The sequence below is a fragment of the Hippocampus zosterae genome, chromosome 10 (genome assembly GCF_025434085.1).
Source record: "Hippocampus zosterae strain Florida chromosome 10, ASM2543408v3, whole genome shotgun sequence".
Taxonomy (NCBI): domain Eukaryota; kingdom Metazoa; phylum Chordata; class Actinopteri; order Syngnathiformes; family Syngnathidae; genus Hippocampus; species Hippocampus zosterae.
Window position 1 is genome coordinate 17,113,884 of NC_067460.1, and position 16,220 is coordinate 17,130,103.

The 16,220-nt window shown below is 43.7% G+C and overlaps 1 protein-coding gene across 1 annotated transcript; it reads left to right on the plus strand.

Annotated features, from left to right (window-relative positions):
- Positions 1 to 3,587: 3,587 nt before the first annotated feature.
- gap43 (growth associated protein 43) lies at positions 3,588 to 14,063 on the plus strand. The gene is made up of 3 exons (XM_052077873.1): positions 3,588 to 3,751; positions 9,518 to 10,139; positions 12,795 to 14,063. Exons 1-3 carry the CDS (start codon positions 3,722 to 3,724, stop codon positions 12,872 to 12,874), a joined length of 732 nt encoding a protein of 243 aa, XP_051933833.1. The 5' UTR covers positions 3,588 to 3,721; the 3' UTR covers positions 12,875 to 14,063.
- Positions 14,064 to 16,220: the final 2,157 nt, after the last annotated feature.

A 16,220-nucleotide genomic window follows, 5' to 3' on the forward strand; every position in this document is an offset into this window, starting at 1 on the left:
GTGAGGCGTTTTTTTGCTGAAAAAAACCAACCATGTATAGTAAGGTATTTTTTGCCGAAAAAAACGACCATGTATAGTAAGGCGGTTTTAGAGGGAAAAAAAACGACCATGTAGAGTAAGGTGTTTTTGGCCCCCAAAAAACGACCATGTATAGTAAGGTGTTTTTAGCCCAAAAAAACGGCCATGTATAGTAAGGCGTTTTTTTGCTGAAAACAAAAGGCCATGTATAGTAAGGCATTTTTAGCCGGGAAAAAACGACCATGTATAGTAAGGCATTTTTTTGCTGAAAAAGATGACCATATATAGTAAGGCGTTTTTAGCCGAAAAAAACAACCATGTATAGTAAGGTGTTTTTTGTTGGAAAAAAACGACCATGTATAGTAAGGCGTTTTTTGCCAAAAAAAAACAACCATGTAGCGTAAGGTGTTTTTTGTTGGAAAAAAACGACCATGTATAGTAAGGCGTTTTTTGCTGAAAAAAAAACGACTATGTATAGTAAAGCATTTTTTGCCGAAAAAAACAACCATGTATAGTAAGGCGTTTTTAGCCGGAAAAAAATGACCATGTAGAGTAAGGAGTTTTTTTGCTGAAAAAAACGATCATGTATAGTAAGGCGTTTTTAGCCCCAAAAAAACAGCCATGCAGAGTAAGGCGTTTTTTTGCCGAAAAAAACGACCATGTATAGTAAGGCGTTTTTAGCCGAAAAAAAACGGCCATGTAGAGTAAGGCGTTTTTTTGCCGAAAAAAACGACCATGTATAGTAAAGCGTTTTTAGCCGGAAAAAAACGACCATGTAGAGTAAGGTGTTTTTAGCCCCCAAAAAACGACCATGTATAGTAAGGAGTTTTTTTGCTGAAAAAAACGACCATGTATAGTAAGGCGTTTTTAGCCCCAAAAAAACGGCCATGTAGAGTAAGGCGTTTTTTTGCCGAAAAAAACGACCATGTATAGTAAGGCATTTTTTACCGAAAAAAAAAACGACCATGTATAGTAAGGCATTTTTTCGCTGGATAAAAACGACCATGTATAGTAAGGCATTTTTTCCGCTGGATAAAAACAACCATGTCTAGTAAGGCGTTTTTTGCCATGTGTAGTAAGGCAATTAGTCAATGAGTTATGACACGTCTGCTTGGCCAACGCCTTGCAGTGGTTCATGTGCACAATTAAAAAACTTATATATTGATATTTATATACATATATATATACTTATATATCTATCTATCTATCTATCTATCTATATATATATATATATACTTATATATATATATATATATATATATATATATATATATATGTATTAATTGTATTGACTTGTTTTCACTTTTTAAGAAATGAAATTTTATGTCTTGAATTTGTAAAAACAACAACAACAAAAAATCGTAGTTTTATTTTTCACGAATGAAGGGGTTTGGCCCGGTGGCCCAGTGGTTAGCGCATCGACCTCACAGTGCAGAGGTCGTGGGTTAGAGGAGTTTTCCCGATACCTGCATGGGTTTTCTCTGCATACTCTGGTTTCTTCCCCCATTCCAAAAACATGTGCAGTAGGTTAATTGATCACTCTAGGTTGTCCCTAGGTGTGAGCGTGAGCGCGGATGGTTGTTCGTCTGTGTACCCCCGCCCCGCCTACTGCCTGAAGATGACTGTTATAGGCTCTGCCCCATGTGAATATAAAGTGGATCACAAAATGGATGGATAAAAATGAATATTGATCGTTGATAACATGGGTCCAGTTTTATTTTGTGGACTCCCTGAGGCAACCTTGGCCACCACATGGCCACCCCAAGCTTAAAATTCTACTGTAGCTCCGCCACTGACTGCGATAATCAGAAAGGATTACCGTTCATAGTTCTATACTAGTTAAAATACGTCTTGGTTCCATGTAAAAAGGCTTCTGGTTCTGGATCACTTGTGTCTGCCAGTTGAGGTGCGCCGCCGACGAGGATCTGTGCAGTCTGACTGGATGCTTGGTAGTTCCTGGTGATGTCACAGCAAATCATAGCTTTTCATTTTGACTTTGACTTGTTAAAATAAGTCATTAAAAGTACATTAGAATATACAAAGTTTTCAATATCCGTTAAAGAAGTCTTTAAAAAAAAAAAGAGTCCTGGGAAAGATGACGTAATACACATTATGATGATGTAGAAGAGCAATGTGATCGTGCCATACTTGTGTGAGTGTTTGCAACAAGCGGGAAGGCTACAGCTAAGGGGTGTGAGTCAATACTTTCCCCTCAATGACGTGCATCTGAAATAATCCCGTAAAAGCGAAGACAAATGGCACAACTTGCTCTTAACCTCCCTCTCTGTCCATGCCTCACTCCCTATTTTGTGTCCGGAGCATCTGCTGCAACTCAAGAGTATCGGAGCGGGGGTGGGGACTCTTGTGCCACTACACTGTGCATCTGTGCTGTTATGAAAGACAAACAGAAGAATGGGCGTTTGCCTAACCTAAAGATTCGGTGATGATTACAAATATAATTGTTGGGAGAAATAAATGCACATTAAATAAGACTCATATTCGAAATGTCAGCAAGGGGGGAGTGATAGTGGAAGGTGGAGGGAGAAGTGTGCCACACCCGGACCTTTTGTATCCTTCCCCTACTCTCATCTCTCTCTCTCTCTCTCTCTCTCTCTCTCACACACACACACACACACACACACAAACTCACTCCTCCTCCTCTGCTCTCCAAGTCTATCTGCTAGTGTTTCCATGAGAACAGCGCACTGGGCATGGGGGGTGGGTTGGTGGGATGATGGTGAGGGTGACGTGTCCTGAGAGTGCTGCGTGCGTATGCACGCTTGCATCCATGCAGGCGTGATCATCCCCGCTCACTTTCACATTTCTCTACTGGCAAGGGCAGCTGATGGCGTTTCCAGAAAACATGTTTTCGGTATTGCTTCGGCAGCCGAGTTAACACTAATCTGAGTGAACAGAGTGCATTTTACACAGTCGGGTAGGTAGCCTAAGAAAAAGAAAAGGCACGATGCATTTGCAAGGGCATCTAATTAAGGGAAAAAAACTTACTGTGGGGAAAAGTGGAGGAGTGTCATAATTGTGAAAGAATAACTTAATACAAAAAAACATTCAAATATAATTTGAGAAAAATACTGGGTTGTCTTTTGGCCTTTTTATTGTGATTTGGGTCAGTGTTTCTGCTGCAGGTTGCCTGAAAGGGGAGGAGAAAAAAAAATTGGAGTGCTGATCTAAAATAGGTGGTGGAGGATCATCTTTATGAGTCAGAAAAGGGGAATATGGAAGTGGGGGATCGTGTGAGGGAAGGACAGAGGGATGGAAGGGGCGAGGCAAAGGGTGGGGTTTTAAAGGGTGGGCTTGTAGTCATTGTCAGGCAAAGGGAGGGAGGGGGGGAAGCAAGAAAGAGAGAGCGAGAGAGAGGTGCAACCGGGCAGACTGACTGAAGAGAGCGTGAGTGGTAAGAGTAAATGCAGTGGGCAGCATAGCTGTTGATACAGCCAGAGAGAGAGAAAGTGTGTGTGTGTGTGTGTGTTGTGTGTGTGTGTGTGTGTGAGTGTGTGCGCTCACGAAAGTGAGAGAGTATTTGCATGCAAGTGAGGGAGGGGGAGAGAGAGAGACGTAGAGAGAGAGAGAGAGTGAGAGAGAGAGAGAGAGAGAGAGAGGGAGCGGAGAGAGAAGAAGAGAAAAGAAGGAAAAGGGAAAGAAAAAAGCCGAGAGAAGAAAAAGGGAGGATACTACGGTAACAACTATGCTGTGCTGCATAAGAAGAACCAAACCGGTAAAGTGCTCCGATTTGCTTTATCCATTTCCATTTTTCCACTCTATCATGTGACAAAATGCTGCATCTCAACTTTGAACTTTGAGAGTGTTCCTTTGCCGTCAGTCAGAGGTTATAGGCAAGAATCATTTTCAATGACTTGGACTTGCTGGCTCAGTTTAGTTTCTCGACAGAGAGCTCAGACACGCCTTGTGGATGCAATTCTCCTCCGTGAATGGACGTTGCCAGCAAATGCATTTGCAGTTTAAGACCGGCATTGGATTTGGAGCGGCATCCCCCCCTCCTATTGATCATGCACTTGTTCAAAGTGAAAGAATATCAAGATCCGCTTGATCGCCTCTCTTTTGTCAAAGAGCTGCATCGTTCATATTCACGGAGGCAAACTTTAGCACGTTTCGAACTGACCCGTTGACGGGCCGAATACATTCGCTTTGAGAATGGGTGACACCCCAAAAAGTAAATTTCCACAGTGAGGAGGAGGAAAAAAAAAACAGGGTGGGGTGCATAGTGAGTGAGCAGCATCGTCATGTCAGTGGCCTCAGGGGGATTACAATGGCAATAAATGACTCTAAATGGATTATCATAGCCCTCCAGTTCGATGAGTGGACGCTGCCAATGGAGAGTACAATGAAGTGTGCACTTATTTAAAGGGTGTGAAAGGGTGGTGTTGGGTAGCTAGCTGAGAATTAAAAAAAAAAAAAAAAGAGGCAGGCAAGGTGCTGCATGGAAATGGGTGGATCCAAATAGTAGAAGAGAAAGAAGAGGTGCTCATCATTGCATTAGCTGCCGTGGGGACATTTTCTGTTCGGAGTGACAAGAATCATTTTCTCCTTCCGACGTCGTTAATCAAACGTGAATGTGATTTTATCGGAGTCATGACACGCTCGATTTTTGACGGCTTCATTAATTTGGGGATGAGTCACACTGACGACGGCGGGCGGAAGACGGGAATGAAGTAAAGCATGACAGCTGAAAGGCTGCTAGAATGAAAAGAAACAGTCGCCAGAGTACCTGGGTGAATATTGTCAGCGTACTGTAGATGCATTGAAAGATGATAGCGAGGAGCGGGGGGGGGGGGGGAGGTGCACGTGAAACAGCAATTTAAAAATGAGACTTAATGTATGGGAGCCGAAGTGGGCGCAGGATGGCAGAAAGGAAATGAACATTGGACGAGGTGGGGGGAGAAGGAGGGGCGGAAACATGGAGGGGGAAGAAAGCCGGCATGCTGCACACCGCAGCCATGTGGTGGGTGAGGCGCAGGCTTTTTTTTTTTTTTTTGCACACTGAAGGCTGCTTCAAGCATGAAGGGCCACGACCGGGACGAACATCCATTTTACACCTGCTTTGACGGACGGACTGAACAAGCTTCGCCTTTTCCTGCTGAACAATGAATGTTGCGATGGGCGCTGCTATCGCGAAGCATGATGGGTTAAGGGAGTGGCTGTGTGAACTCCAGCTTGATCTTTTGTCTTTGAACACTATTCAAACCGAGAGAGCCGCTTTCATTTTTTTTCGGCTGGAAAAAGTCGAATTAGGCTCTCGCGTACGTACGTCTCTTTGCGGCCCGAGATCCCACATTTCATTCCGACAAAAAAAGCAAACTCCTGAATCAAATTCTACCTCATCGTTTGTCCTCAGCTCCGCCCCACCACCATTTTTTTAGAGTTAATCCTCATATCAATACCACACCTGCCTCCACTTTCAAATCCTCCCACTCCGCTCTCAAAATCAAGACCCGCCCACCAATCAGGATTCTTAATTCTGCTTAAACTTGAATTTAGCTGTAGCATGAGCCATCGCCCATATGGCCTGTTCTTCCATTCTCCCATCATGTCTGGCCACCCCCCCACCCCACCCCCCAGCTCGTCTCCTCCCCCACCTGCAGCTCTCCTCAAGCCGTAGCTCCCTTGCCAGATCAGTGGCGATCGCAGAGCCTTTGTTCAGACAACGAGTCGGCGTAATTGAATTAAAGGCTGCTCCAGAGGATGAAATGACACTGGCATGTGCTCTCGCGTATGATTTGCCGCGGAGCATTCGTCAATAAAGTGAGCCGTATATCCCGTCAAATCAAACTCGCCGATTGATAGCCTAAAAGGACGGTTGGATGCGGCGATGCCTGACCGGGAGCTGTGGCCAATTGCCACCTGAGCCGTCGTAGACTCATCTGCAGGAGATAGTTGGCTACAAGGGTGTGGTGCGATGCTGAGTCTGCCTGGCTGAGCGAGACAGAGAGAGGAGAGAGAGAGAGAGAGAGAGAGAGAGAGAGAATGGAAGCTGCCAGGGTAAGAAACAAAGTGAAGACAGCGCAGAGAGCATGGCACAGATGTTCAGCAGTGCCGCTTGGCATCTGGATCTTTTCTCCATCGGTAGCTAAAATCATCCTGGCACTTTAATCCTATATTCAATTCATTTTTTTTTCGCATCACACGACAGGGTTTTACACTCTGCCGAAATATACAATAATAAGCCGGAAAAAAATTTATTGGACCGAGGCAACCACCTCACGTGTTGCATTTTTGTGACAAATGGTTCCATGGCACATCAACCATCACTCAGCGTACACTCAACTGTCCCCCATCCTTTCCTCCCCCTTCCTGAAACAAGTCCCCAACGAGACACTGAGGTGGTAAATTGCAGCTGTGTCACTATTGGGGGAAGGGGATGTCCGTGTGTGTGTGTGTGTGTGTGGATCCAGAGCTATAGCCAAAGACTCTGGGTGTGGTTCTCATGACAATTGCTTCCCACACAAGGGCAGAGGCAGACCGAGAATGCAACAGACTGCAGATGTCTTGGACACATCCAGTGTGGTCCGATGATGTGTAGTTGAAGCATCTTATTCGCTTCCAACATCGTGCCGCTTGTAGATTGTGTAATTGTCATGAAAATCAATTCATATTGAAAACGTTGCGCTTAAGACAGCTAGTGAACAGTGAGCATCTTTGGAGTCCCCCCCCCCCCCCCCCAAAAAATGTGGTAAATGTGTGAACTGATGGGAGTGGTCTGCGTGTTCCCGTGGGCAGTGCAGCTGGATTTTTTGAATAAAAAATGTGTGCCGCACAGATACCGAGGGAAATTGCGCCTGCAGGCTATGTGACCGGGATTCAATTAACAGACACAAGAAGCATGTTTGCAGTGAGAGTGTTTCGAGGTGGGATTTAAGAAATGTGAGACACTGACGACCGGTACTTTTTTTTCTTAAACAGGAAATAAGGGTTTGAAGTTACATTTTTGAAGTCCCTAGGTTAACCATCAGAGGTTTGATCAATTATCCCTGCAGTGACAGTGAAAGTAGAAGTTTCAGGAAGTCAAGCATTTTGGAACGGACACACGGAAATCGAGATCAATAATGCAAACGATGATACCCACAAATGCGGTCCAACCAAGATGATGATCTTGCCTTCATCCTCATAAACTCATATGAGATCACTCCTGGCACGTTATTACATTTGCACTCACACACCCTAATCTCTAAAGTAGCTGACAACCCCCCCCGATCCAATAATGATGTCATCCCACCATATTCCCAGACACCCTCGTTCGTTCCTGTCTCCTTCTCTCCTTCTATGATTCATTGAATGCAGCCAGTAAAGTAATTCTATTTAGAGTTAAGTGCTTGGGTCAAATTTTGGCAATTGCGAGCACCAATGAGATCAGTCGTAATAAAAGGCCCAATAAGTCATCAGGGACCTCGCATATTACACGCAGGATATGCCCGTGGTGAGCAGTTGTACTCCATCTAATCACAAAGTCGTGTACAACCACAACCGTGAACGCTGTGTTGTATTTTTAATAGAATGAAGCTAAATTGATGGCGATCGTATGTATTTAGAAGTACCGTATTGGCCCAAATATAAGACTGTTTTTTTTTGCTTTGAAATAAGAAGTGGGGGTCGTCTTATATTCGGGCTCTAGACAATATACCCATTCACGACGCTAGATGGCGCCAGATATCATTGAAGCGAATGCTGAACTTGACTCCCCAGGCCAAAGTGAACCCCTGTCACAAAGAACACCAATAAAAATAGCGGTAGAACAAAGAAGAAAAATAAAAAATTGCGGTAAGAAAGAAAAGAGAAGAAAATAATAAAAGAGATGGAAGAAAATGGAGAAACGTAGCGACAATCTGGAGAAGAGTGGGTCGAAGATTGGCCAGGTTAAACGGCAGCTGAGGAGAAGTTGTGATGTAATTTACATTTCAAAAATCAGAAGCCATTCATTTTCGAATATGATTGCACTTTAGTTGACATATTTAAATGTTCGGATATCAAGATTTGAATGAGGCAAAATAACATGCTTTTTCTCTAAAAAATGTTGTAATAATCATTTGTTTCGGATGTACTGTAATTATTTTCTGTATAAAAATTAATTTGGTGTTCAAAAAGTCTTTTTTCAAACTCGTCAAAGTCATGAAAAACAGGGAGTCGTTTTATAATCTGCGCCGTCTCATATTCGGGCCAATACGGTAAAAGTTCTGAGGCACGATTTAAAACCTTGAGCCCAAACGCGCATATCGTTGCACCTTGTTAATCCTGCAATACTGACCCTGAAGATGAAAATAAGAACTCCCACCACCCCTTGACCCCGCACCACCCCCTTTTCCCCCCCACCGCTGCACTTTGACACTTCCTCGTACAAGACCCCGATTTAGCCGGCTGATTGCAGCCCCTGATTTATGAGCTCCCGTTGGCTGGCAAGAGGTCAAGCACACTGCCTATCGGGAAAGTCTTTCAATGCAACAACCAGCAGACAGCGCCGTGATGAGTTAGCACACCGGTTGCCATGGTAACGTTTGATTGTTGTAAGGGACGTGGTAGTGAATGCTGAAGAGAATGAAGCAGGCGGCTGGTTTCCTAGCAGCCAGTTGAGTCACAGAAAAGATGATTTCAGAAAGCTTGACACTTTTTTTTTTTAAGGTTTGACTGTTAACAGTTTGTCATCTCCAGATTTTTTTTTTATGATCCACAATGCACTGGATAGCACTTGAAAATGTAAAATCAGCTTTTTACTCCTTGCAAATCGTTGCTAAGACATTGGATGGATGGAAATCAATAAAAACAATCAACCGCAACAAAAAAAAATGGATTCTGCTTTGTTATCATTTGGCCTTACTTATGTTACACCGCTTGCATGCAGAATTTACATTTGCTTGATGTTGCTTACATTTTTTTTATTGTGTAAAATTTGATGCTTTTGATTGATTCAACGTATATTTTACCAATATTTGTTTGCTTCTTTTTTTTTTGGAATGTATTGTAACATTTTGTTTTCATTTTCAGTGCTCATCATTCTTTCCTTTATTTGATTTGATTCCTTTTCATTAGATGATTAAATGACTCATAACACAACCCACTATTTGATGGACAGCTTTGGATCCAGTAACCAAAGGTAATACAACGGTGCCCTTTTGAAAAATCCTTCTTCTATTTTCCGAACCATCTCGTCTTCCACTTGCATTTTTATCCTAGTCCCAGAACGTTGACCCAACCTGTCCAGTACTTTCCGCTTACCAATTTTCAAATGTACTAACACCTGTCCTTTTTCATTTTCAATTTACTTCTAACCGTTTGTCTCCTCTGAACTTTCAACTAAATCTATTATTTACCTATCGGGTAAATAATACGGTATTGCAGCATGACAGCTTGAGATAATCATTCTCAAGAAATACACTGCACCCCTGTATTAGAATACTCAATATTTTCACATTCATGCCTGTCAACGTATATTTTTGTTCGTTTATTCTAATGTATCTCCTTTCCTGGCAATTAGGTGGAGAAAAATGAGGATGTGGACCAGAAGATTGAGCAGGATGGAACCGTCAACAAACCCGAAGACAAGGCTCATAAGGCTGCGACCAAAATACAGGCCAGCTTCCGTGGACACATAACTCGGAAAAAGATGAAAGATGGAGAGGAAGAGAAGGATGGAGACAATCCCGCCGCCGCGGAAGAAGCGACAGAAGGCGGCGAGGAGGTGAAGAAAGCCGAAGGATCCCCAGCCGAGGAGGGCGACGGCGCAGAAGCGAAGGGGAACAAGGGAGAGGAAAGCAGCCAAGCCAAAAGCCCCGTGGCAGAAAAGCCTGCTAACTCACCAGCAGCCGCCGCTCCCTCTCCTGCAGGAGCAGCAACGTCTCCCGCGGAGGCAGCACCTGCCGCCGTCTCTCCCGCGGCGTCCGCCGAGACCCCCAAAGAGGAGCCAAAGGCCGAGGAGAAAGCTGAAGAGAAGCCCAAAGATGCCGAGGCCCCGGCTGCTGGAGTCAAGAGTCCCACCGCGGCTGAGGAGAAGGTGGAGGATGGAGAGGAGAAAAAGGAAGAGGCCAGACAAGCCGATGTGCCTGCCGCTGTCAGCCCGGCAGCCGACAAGGGGGAGCTTGACCAAACGGAAGATAAAGGTATGCATTGTTGTCGGAAATGTTCATGTTTCTTACCAACGAAAAGACAACTATTCGACCATTCACACCGTCACTGAGTGGGAACCGAGCCCACGCTGCCGGCACACAAGTCCGGCGAGTGTACTATTTTATCATCGGCGACCTTTCAGAACGAATTGAATTAAAATAAACAAACAAATAAATAAATAAAAGTCAAAATTAAATCCAAAACAAAATGTAACCCAAAAAAAAATTCCCAAACTATTATGACCCTGGCTATTACACCTTCACTTGGACTTGTTACTAAGCAGGCTTGTAGGACTCAATCACAATTTAAAAACAAACAAACCAAAAAAAAAAAAAAACATTTACGTTACCATCTGAACCCACAACGTTGCTTGAACAACAATTTTGTGGAATTACCTCAAAAATTCCAAAAATCGCAGGATACTTATTTCTCAGTCAAATCACTACGACTTATAAACCATGAAAGGCACTTTTTGGAAGATAGATAAAGAGTACTTTAAAATGTATTTCCGAGCTGCTATTTGTGGTCCGAGGACTCTCCTCTCTGGGCCAGACAGGTACAGTACGGTTAATGGTGCATGCTCGGTCTGGAGTAGGCGGGGGCGCGAGACACACACCCACACCCACAAACGCGCACCAACTGGAGCGCTACACTGAATTTAGGTCACCAAGCAGCACTGTCTCTGCGTTGTCATAGTTACCACCTCGACGGGATCGCCGGCCTGCATAGAGCAGAGCACGGATAACAGGTGTTCTGATTCTGATGAATGATTAATGATCTTTACCGGTCACAATCCACACCGGGGATGTCTGTCACACACTAGGAATTGTTGGCCGCCCATCTGCTTGATTTCCAAAACTTTAGTCCCAGCTACGCGCATAAAGACGGGGCTGATTTGGAGCCCGAAAACCTGGGACGATATTACAAATCTTGATATGCATTAATAAAAAAATATATCGCAACTTTTTGCGGGGAGTAACACAGGTACAGGCAAACCTCGGTTTCCGAACGCGTCGGTTCTTGACCAAATCGGTTTTCCACCAAAAATTTCGAGTTTTTTATGCCTCGACTTACGACCGAAAATTTGTTCTCGACCAAACTGAGCGCACTTGAATGCGCCACTTGACTCCTCTCGGTCTTCCTTACACGAGGAAGTGACGCTTCCTCGGGTAGACGAGGAAGTGACACTTCCTCATGTAGTGTTCCATTGTGAGCAGACGTGTTCAATAAAGATTTTTTTATTAAAAAGAGCGTGGTTTCGGTTTTCGAACAGCCTTCTGGAACGGATATTATGGTCGTACTACAGTCATAACTCAATTTTCGACCACAATCCATTCCAGAAGGCTGTTCGAAAACTGATTTGTTCAAAAACCGAAACCCCGCTCTTTTTAAAAAACAAATCTTTATTGAACATATCTTCTCACAATGGAGCGCTACACGAGGAAGTACACTTCCTCGTCTACGTCGAGAACCGCTTTTCGGTCGTAATCTGAGGCATAAAAAACTCGAAATATTTGGTCGGAAACCGATTTGGTCGGGAACAGAGTCGTTCGAAAACCGAGGTATTCACTCATTCAGTACCAGCCAAATCTGGACCAAGTCTGAAAAGACGTTTAAAAACGTCTTTGGGAGTGAATGAGTTAAACCCTGTGGTTGACTGTGAAGTCCATTCTCTCACCAGATGTCCAAAACTAACCCAAATCCAGAAAGTGGCTCGCACACAAAGAAAATCTTGAATACTGTTATCTCATCTGCAATCACTAGATCTGTTTTTTTTTTTTTTTGGACTGGTGTGTATTAAGCCCATTATGGTGACACAGACTGCGCTCACAGGCTAATTATACTCGACCAGTAAGTTCCGCTGTCGGACTCATCATGTCTTGAGTCTTATCCCCATTTAAACATTAATGTAAAAGCACTTAGACATGATCAATCTGCTTTTCTTGGTGCCCCCGCCACCCCCACCCCAGCACAGACCCATACCCACGTCCTGTTCCCAGTTTCAAATGCAATGATGTCACCCTTCAGTCTTCTACAAAAAGAGGCTGAGCTCATTGTGGAGTAAGCTCCAGTATGATATCACCGGATCATTTTTGCGAGTTATAGATTAAGAATAATGGAGTGAGCCATCAAATTTAGCATTTTTCTCTTTCATAGACCGATGAATATGATTTTCACAGCAAGTTGATAAAGGGCTCCGCAACGGATCATAATTATAAGAAAGCGTGTCAACTTCCTTAGCATGTTTTTGCCAATGGTTTACCCTGACGCCATCGCACAATATCAAATATGACAGGTTAGCATATTCGCGCTGTAAATATTTAAAGGAGCCATTAGGAGCATGCGCCCGGCTTCTTATTTACAGTCCGTATGATATCGCCGACATGAGCAACTTCCGGTTTCCACTCTTGAGCACGTGTGAGCAACATCAGCTCATACTTGAACTCGGTGCACTTAGAGTACATTCTTTGAAATTGTCTTGAATTAATAGTCCTTGACGCACATTTTTTCGATGCTCGCTATCTCTAAGGGCCCGGTAAAAGTTTTATAATTATTCTGTGCCCTGATGTGAAAACCGTCTTTCTCGGACTCATTTTTCAACCTCCTTTGAGTTTCAATTTTCACCTCTCGTCCCTTCTTTCTCGCAGATGCTGCAGAGGAGTCTAAAGCAGAGGCCGATACCCAAGCAGATGCAGCCGCAGAGGCCACCGAGTCCAAGGACGACTGAGGCAAAGTCTACCCTCCCAAAAGAAGAATTAGGAAAATGAAGAAAAACAAAAATTTAAAAAGGTTGCTCTTTGGCTTCCCCGTGCAAAGGCAGTCAGTTTCTATTTGTTTGTCATTTTTTGTGTGGCAATGATTTTCTCATGTTGGGGGGAGTTTCCAGCGTGGCGTTTTTTGGCTCAAGCTAATATTTTGATGACGTGGTGATGATGTTGTTGCTTGTTGATGATTCTGAAACATGATTGTTATGCCGATGATGAGAAAGAGTTGATTTCTATCATCTTTTGCGACGTAACGTAGAAGGTTTGGCAGTTGGTTACAAAACGCCCAACTGGAAAGATGCACATTTAACCCTTTCATGCACCTTGCAACCTGATAACATAAAATATCCACTGTAATAACCGCTGTCCCTGAAACAACAAATTCAACGTTATCTGCTTTGCATTGACCTTTCTGACACACTGGAAGTAAAATCTGTTTATTTGCCAGTGCACGCACACAAAAAATTGCTCTTTTTAACATGCAACCCGAGTTTTCATGAGCGTATTGAAAACACCGCAACCAGAAAATACAAGACATTATCATAAGAATGTAGACTTGAATGTGTATCATTTCCAGTTGGAGAGCTGTCAGACTACAACGTATAGGACAACGCCGTTACTCTCGCTATAACTCCGCTTGAGTCGTTCAAGCTTGAATAACACCCCTTTGACGAACCCTCCTGACCCTCATTCGCCAAAAAGGACCTGTTGCCACTGAAACGCCATCCTCGTATCATAAACCTGAGAACTCTGCTTTAGTATTAATACATGAAATGTTATATCGCGCCACCCAAACGTGAGAGAAGTAGCATGAACCATCGAACCAGATGCATGATGGGAACTCTCCCTCTGATAGGAACCTTTTTCGCATTTACCGAAACTTAAGAGGTGTGGCGGCTTCTTTTTGATGTCTTTGGTGTTGTTATGACAGTTTATATGAATTGGGATAATCCTCTTGCACAGACGTGAAGACAAACACATAAAGAAGATGAACACACAAATGAGCAAAGAAAAAAAAAACTTTTCCTATATTCCAGTGAGTGCAATGTCCAGTTTCAACCTAACAAAGTTCCAACTTGTGAAGAAGAAAAAAAAAAATACAAATGGTTTCAATGTGTTTTCAAAATAAAGCAAATGTGCCAATTACCATCATTAACTGTGGCTTTTGTGTCAAAAGTTGCTGCGCTTTCCTTTTGTTGTTGTGGTCGACGCTTTGGACATGGGATTGGCGGCAGTCCAGTCAATAAGAGGTTCCATCCTTGAACTTTGTCGATGCATTGCCTCAGCCCAGATGACCATAAAATTACTTCCTGGGTAATAGCGCCGTTGTTCTTGTCTTACAGATGTGGAGGCACTGGCAAGGGGCTTCCCTCCTGGTTTGACATGGACTACAAAAACCTCATCTATATTCAATCCGGGTTTCAAATTCCCATCAGGCACTTTTATATGCCGTCTCAATTTCTCTATCACGCACTCACAACGGCAAGCAAGATGCACTCGGCAGAAAATGCGGTCCATTCACTGAATGAATTCGCTCCGAAGGGGATTGTACCTCTGTCTTGCAATGCTAAGGCTCTCCTCTGGGAGTTGGGGGAAAAAAAAGGGTGACATAATTGGGGAGTCGGCTGTACCCCATTTCAAATTGCTCAGATAGAGGTTTTTATGTCAGGGACTCAACAAGAACATTGGAGGATCATGTCTGTCCATTTTGCCGATTAATCCGTAATATCCGTTGCCCATCCCACACTGCCCTGGGAGTTCCCTCCATTTGTTTTTTTTTGTTTTTCTTCAGGGTATCACCCACAGTCCTACAGCCAGGCCCAGTAGGCAAATCCCGATTTGGAAGCTGCACTCTACTGTGTCTGCCACTGACACATTTCATTCTGGCACTCCCCACCTACCCAGGATTGAAAATCACCCCAGAACAGGTGTGCCACCTTTCGACACTCCTTATCAATCCCCATTGTTTCCTTGACAGGAAACCAACGTTTCTATTTCAAGAGATTCCATTCATCTCAAGTTGGTTCATTGTGTTCGGTGGCATACTCATACCGCCCTGTCCCGTACTGCACTTCACAATCAGCACCTATCCGACCGACACAAGATTGCAACCCTGATTTCACACCCACATACACACCGTCACTAAGTGCAAACCGGGCCCACACTACCCGCACACTAGCCAGGCGTGAGTACCACTACAACAGAGGTGCCCATTAGGTAGATCCTGATCTACCGTTAGATCTAAGACAGGTCCCAAGTAGATCCGAGGAGTGTCGAGAAGAAAAAAACAAACAATTATTTGTGTGTCTTTGTACATGTTAGTAATATATTTTTTGTGTTAATATACACTGCACACTAATCAGTCTCATTTTCACTAAAAAAAATATTTAAAAAAAAAATAAAGCAGGTAAATCTTTAATTTGTGTGTGTGTGTGCGTGCGCGCGCCGGTAAGGGTCGATCCCGTGAGGTTAGTTGATCAAAAAGTAGATCTTCGATCCAAAAAGTTTGGGCACCCCTGCTATAGAAAGTGCACAAAACAACGGCCGTTTCTTCACAGTTGGATGTTGTGAAGTGTTCTGCCGCCATCTAGTGGCGGGATGGCTAAAAGCTGACTCAAGACATTTTGGCAGTAGTGCATCACTAAGCTAAACACCGACCAAGCAACTATGTCGTTGCACTCTAAAGCATATATAAGTATAATAAATATAGAAGTCCCTCCCAGATTCTGTTTACATCTGCATCTACGCATTCATCTCTCCATTTTACATGCCACTTATTGTCATAGTCAAGTGCCACCTGGACCCTTTCCCAGCTGACACACTCGACTGTTTCCTTGCCAATGGCAGTTCTACATCAGCTGCTTGTTAAAACAAAAATAACAACAACGAAAACAACAAAGATTGGCTTGATCTGCGAGTCTTGAGTCACGAGTCTTGACTCGCGAATCATGACTCTTGAGTCGCGATTCTTGACTCACGGGTTTTGAGTCACGAGTCGCGTGTCTGGGGTCGCGAATTTTGAGTCTTGACTCGCGAATCATGAGTCGCGAGTGGTGAATCACGAGTTGCAGATCGCGATTCTTGAGTCGTGAATCTTGAGTCGCGAGTCATGAATCACGAGTCTAAATACAATACAATACATGCTGATTTATATAGCGCTTTCACAACAGCGGCAGCTGCAACAAAGCGCTTAACAAAACAGCTAACATAAAGTAAAACAATAATCACAACACATAAGATAAAACACGGACAGTCGTGCAGTCCTAACACTTTTCCGTCACACGCTTTGTTGTTCGAAGATGACGCGGG

Coding starts and splice junctions, on each gene's coding strand:
- gap43 (XM_052077873.1), top strand. CDS start 3,722: ATGCTGTGCTGCATAAGAAGAACCAAACCG. Junction 3,752..9,517: donor GCATAAGAAGAACCAAACCG/GTAAAGTGCTCC, acceptor CCTGGCAATTAG/GTGGAGAAAAATGAGGATGT. Junction 10,140..12,794: donor TGACCAAACGGAAGATAAAG/GTATGCATTGTT, acceptor TCTTTCTCGCAG/ATGCTGCAGAGGAGTCTAAA.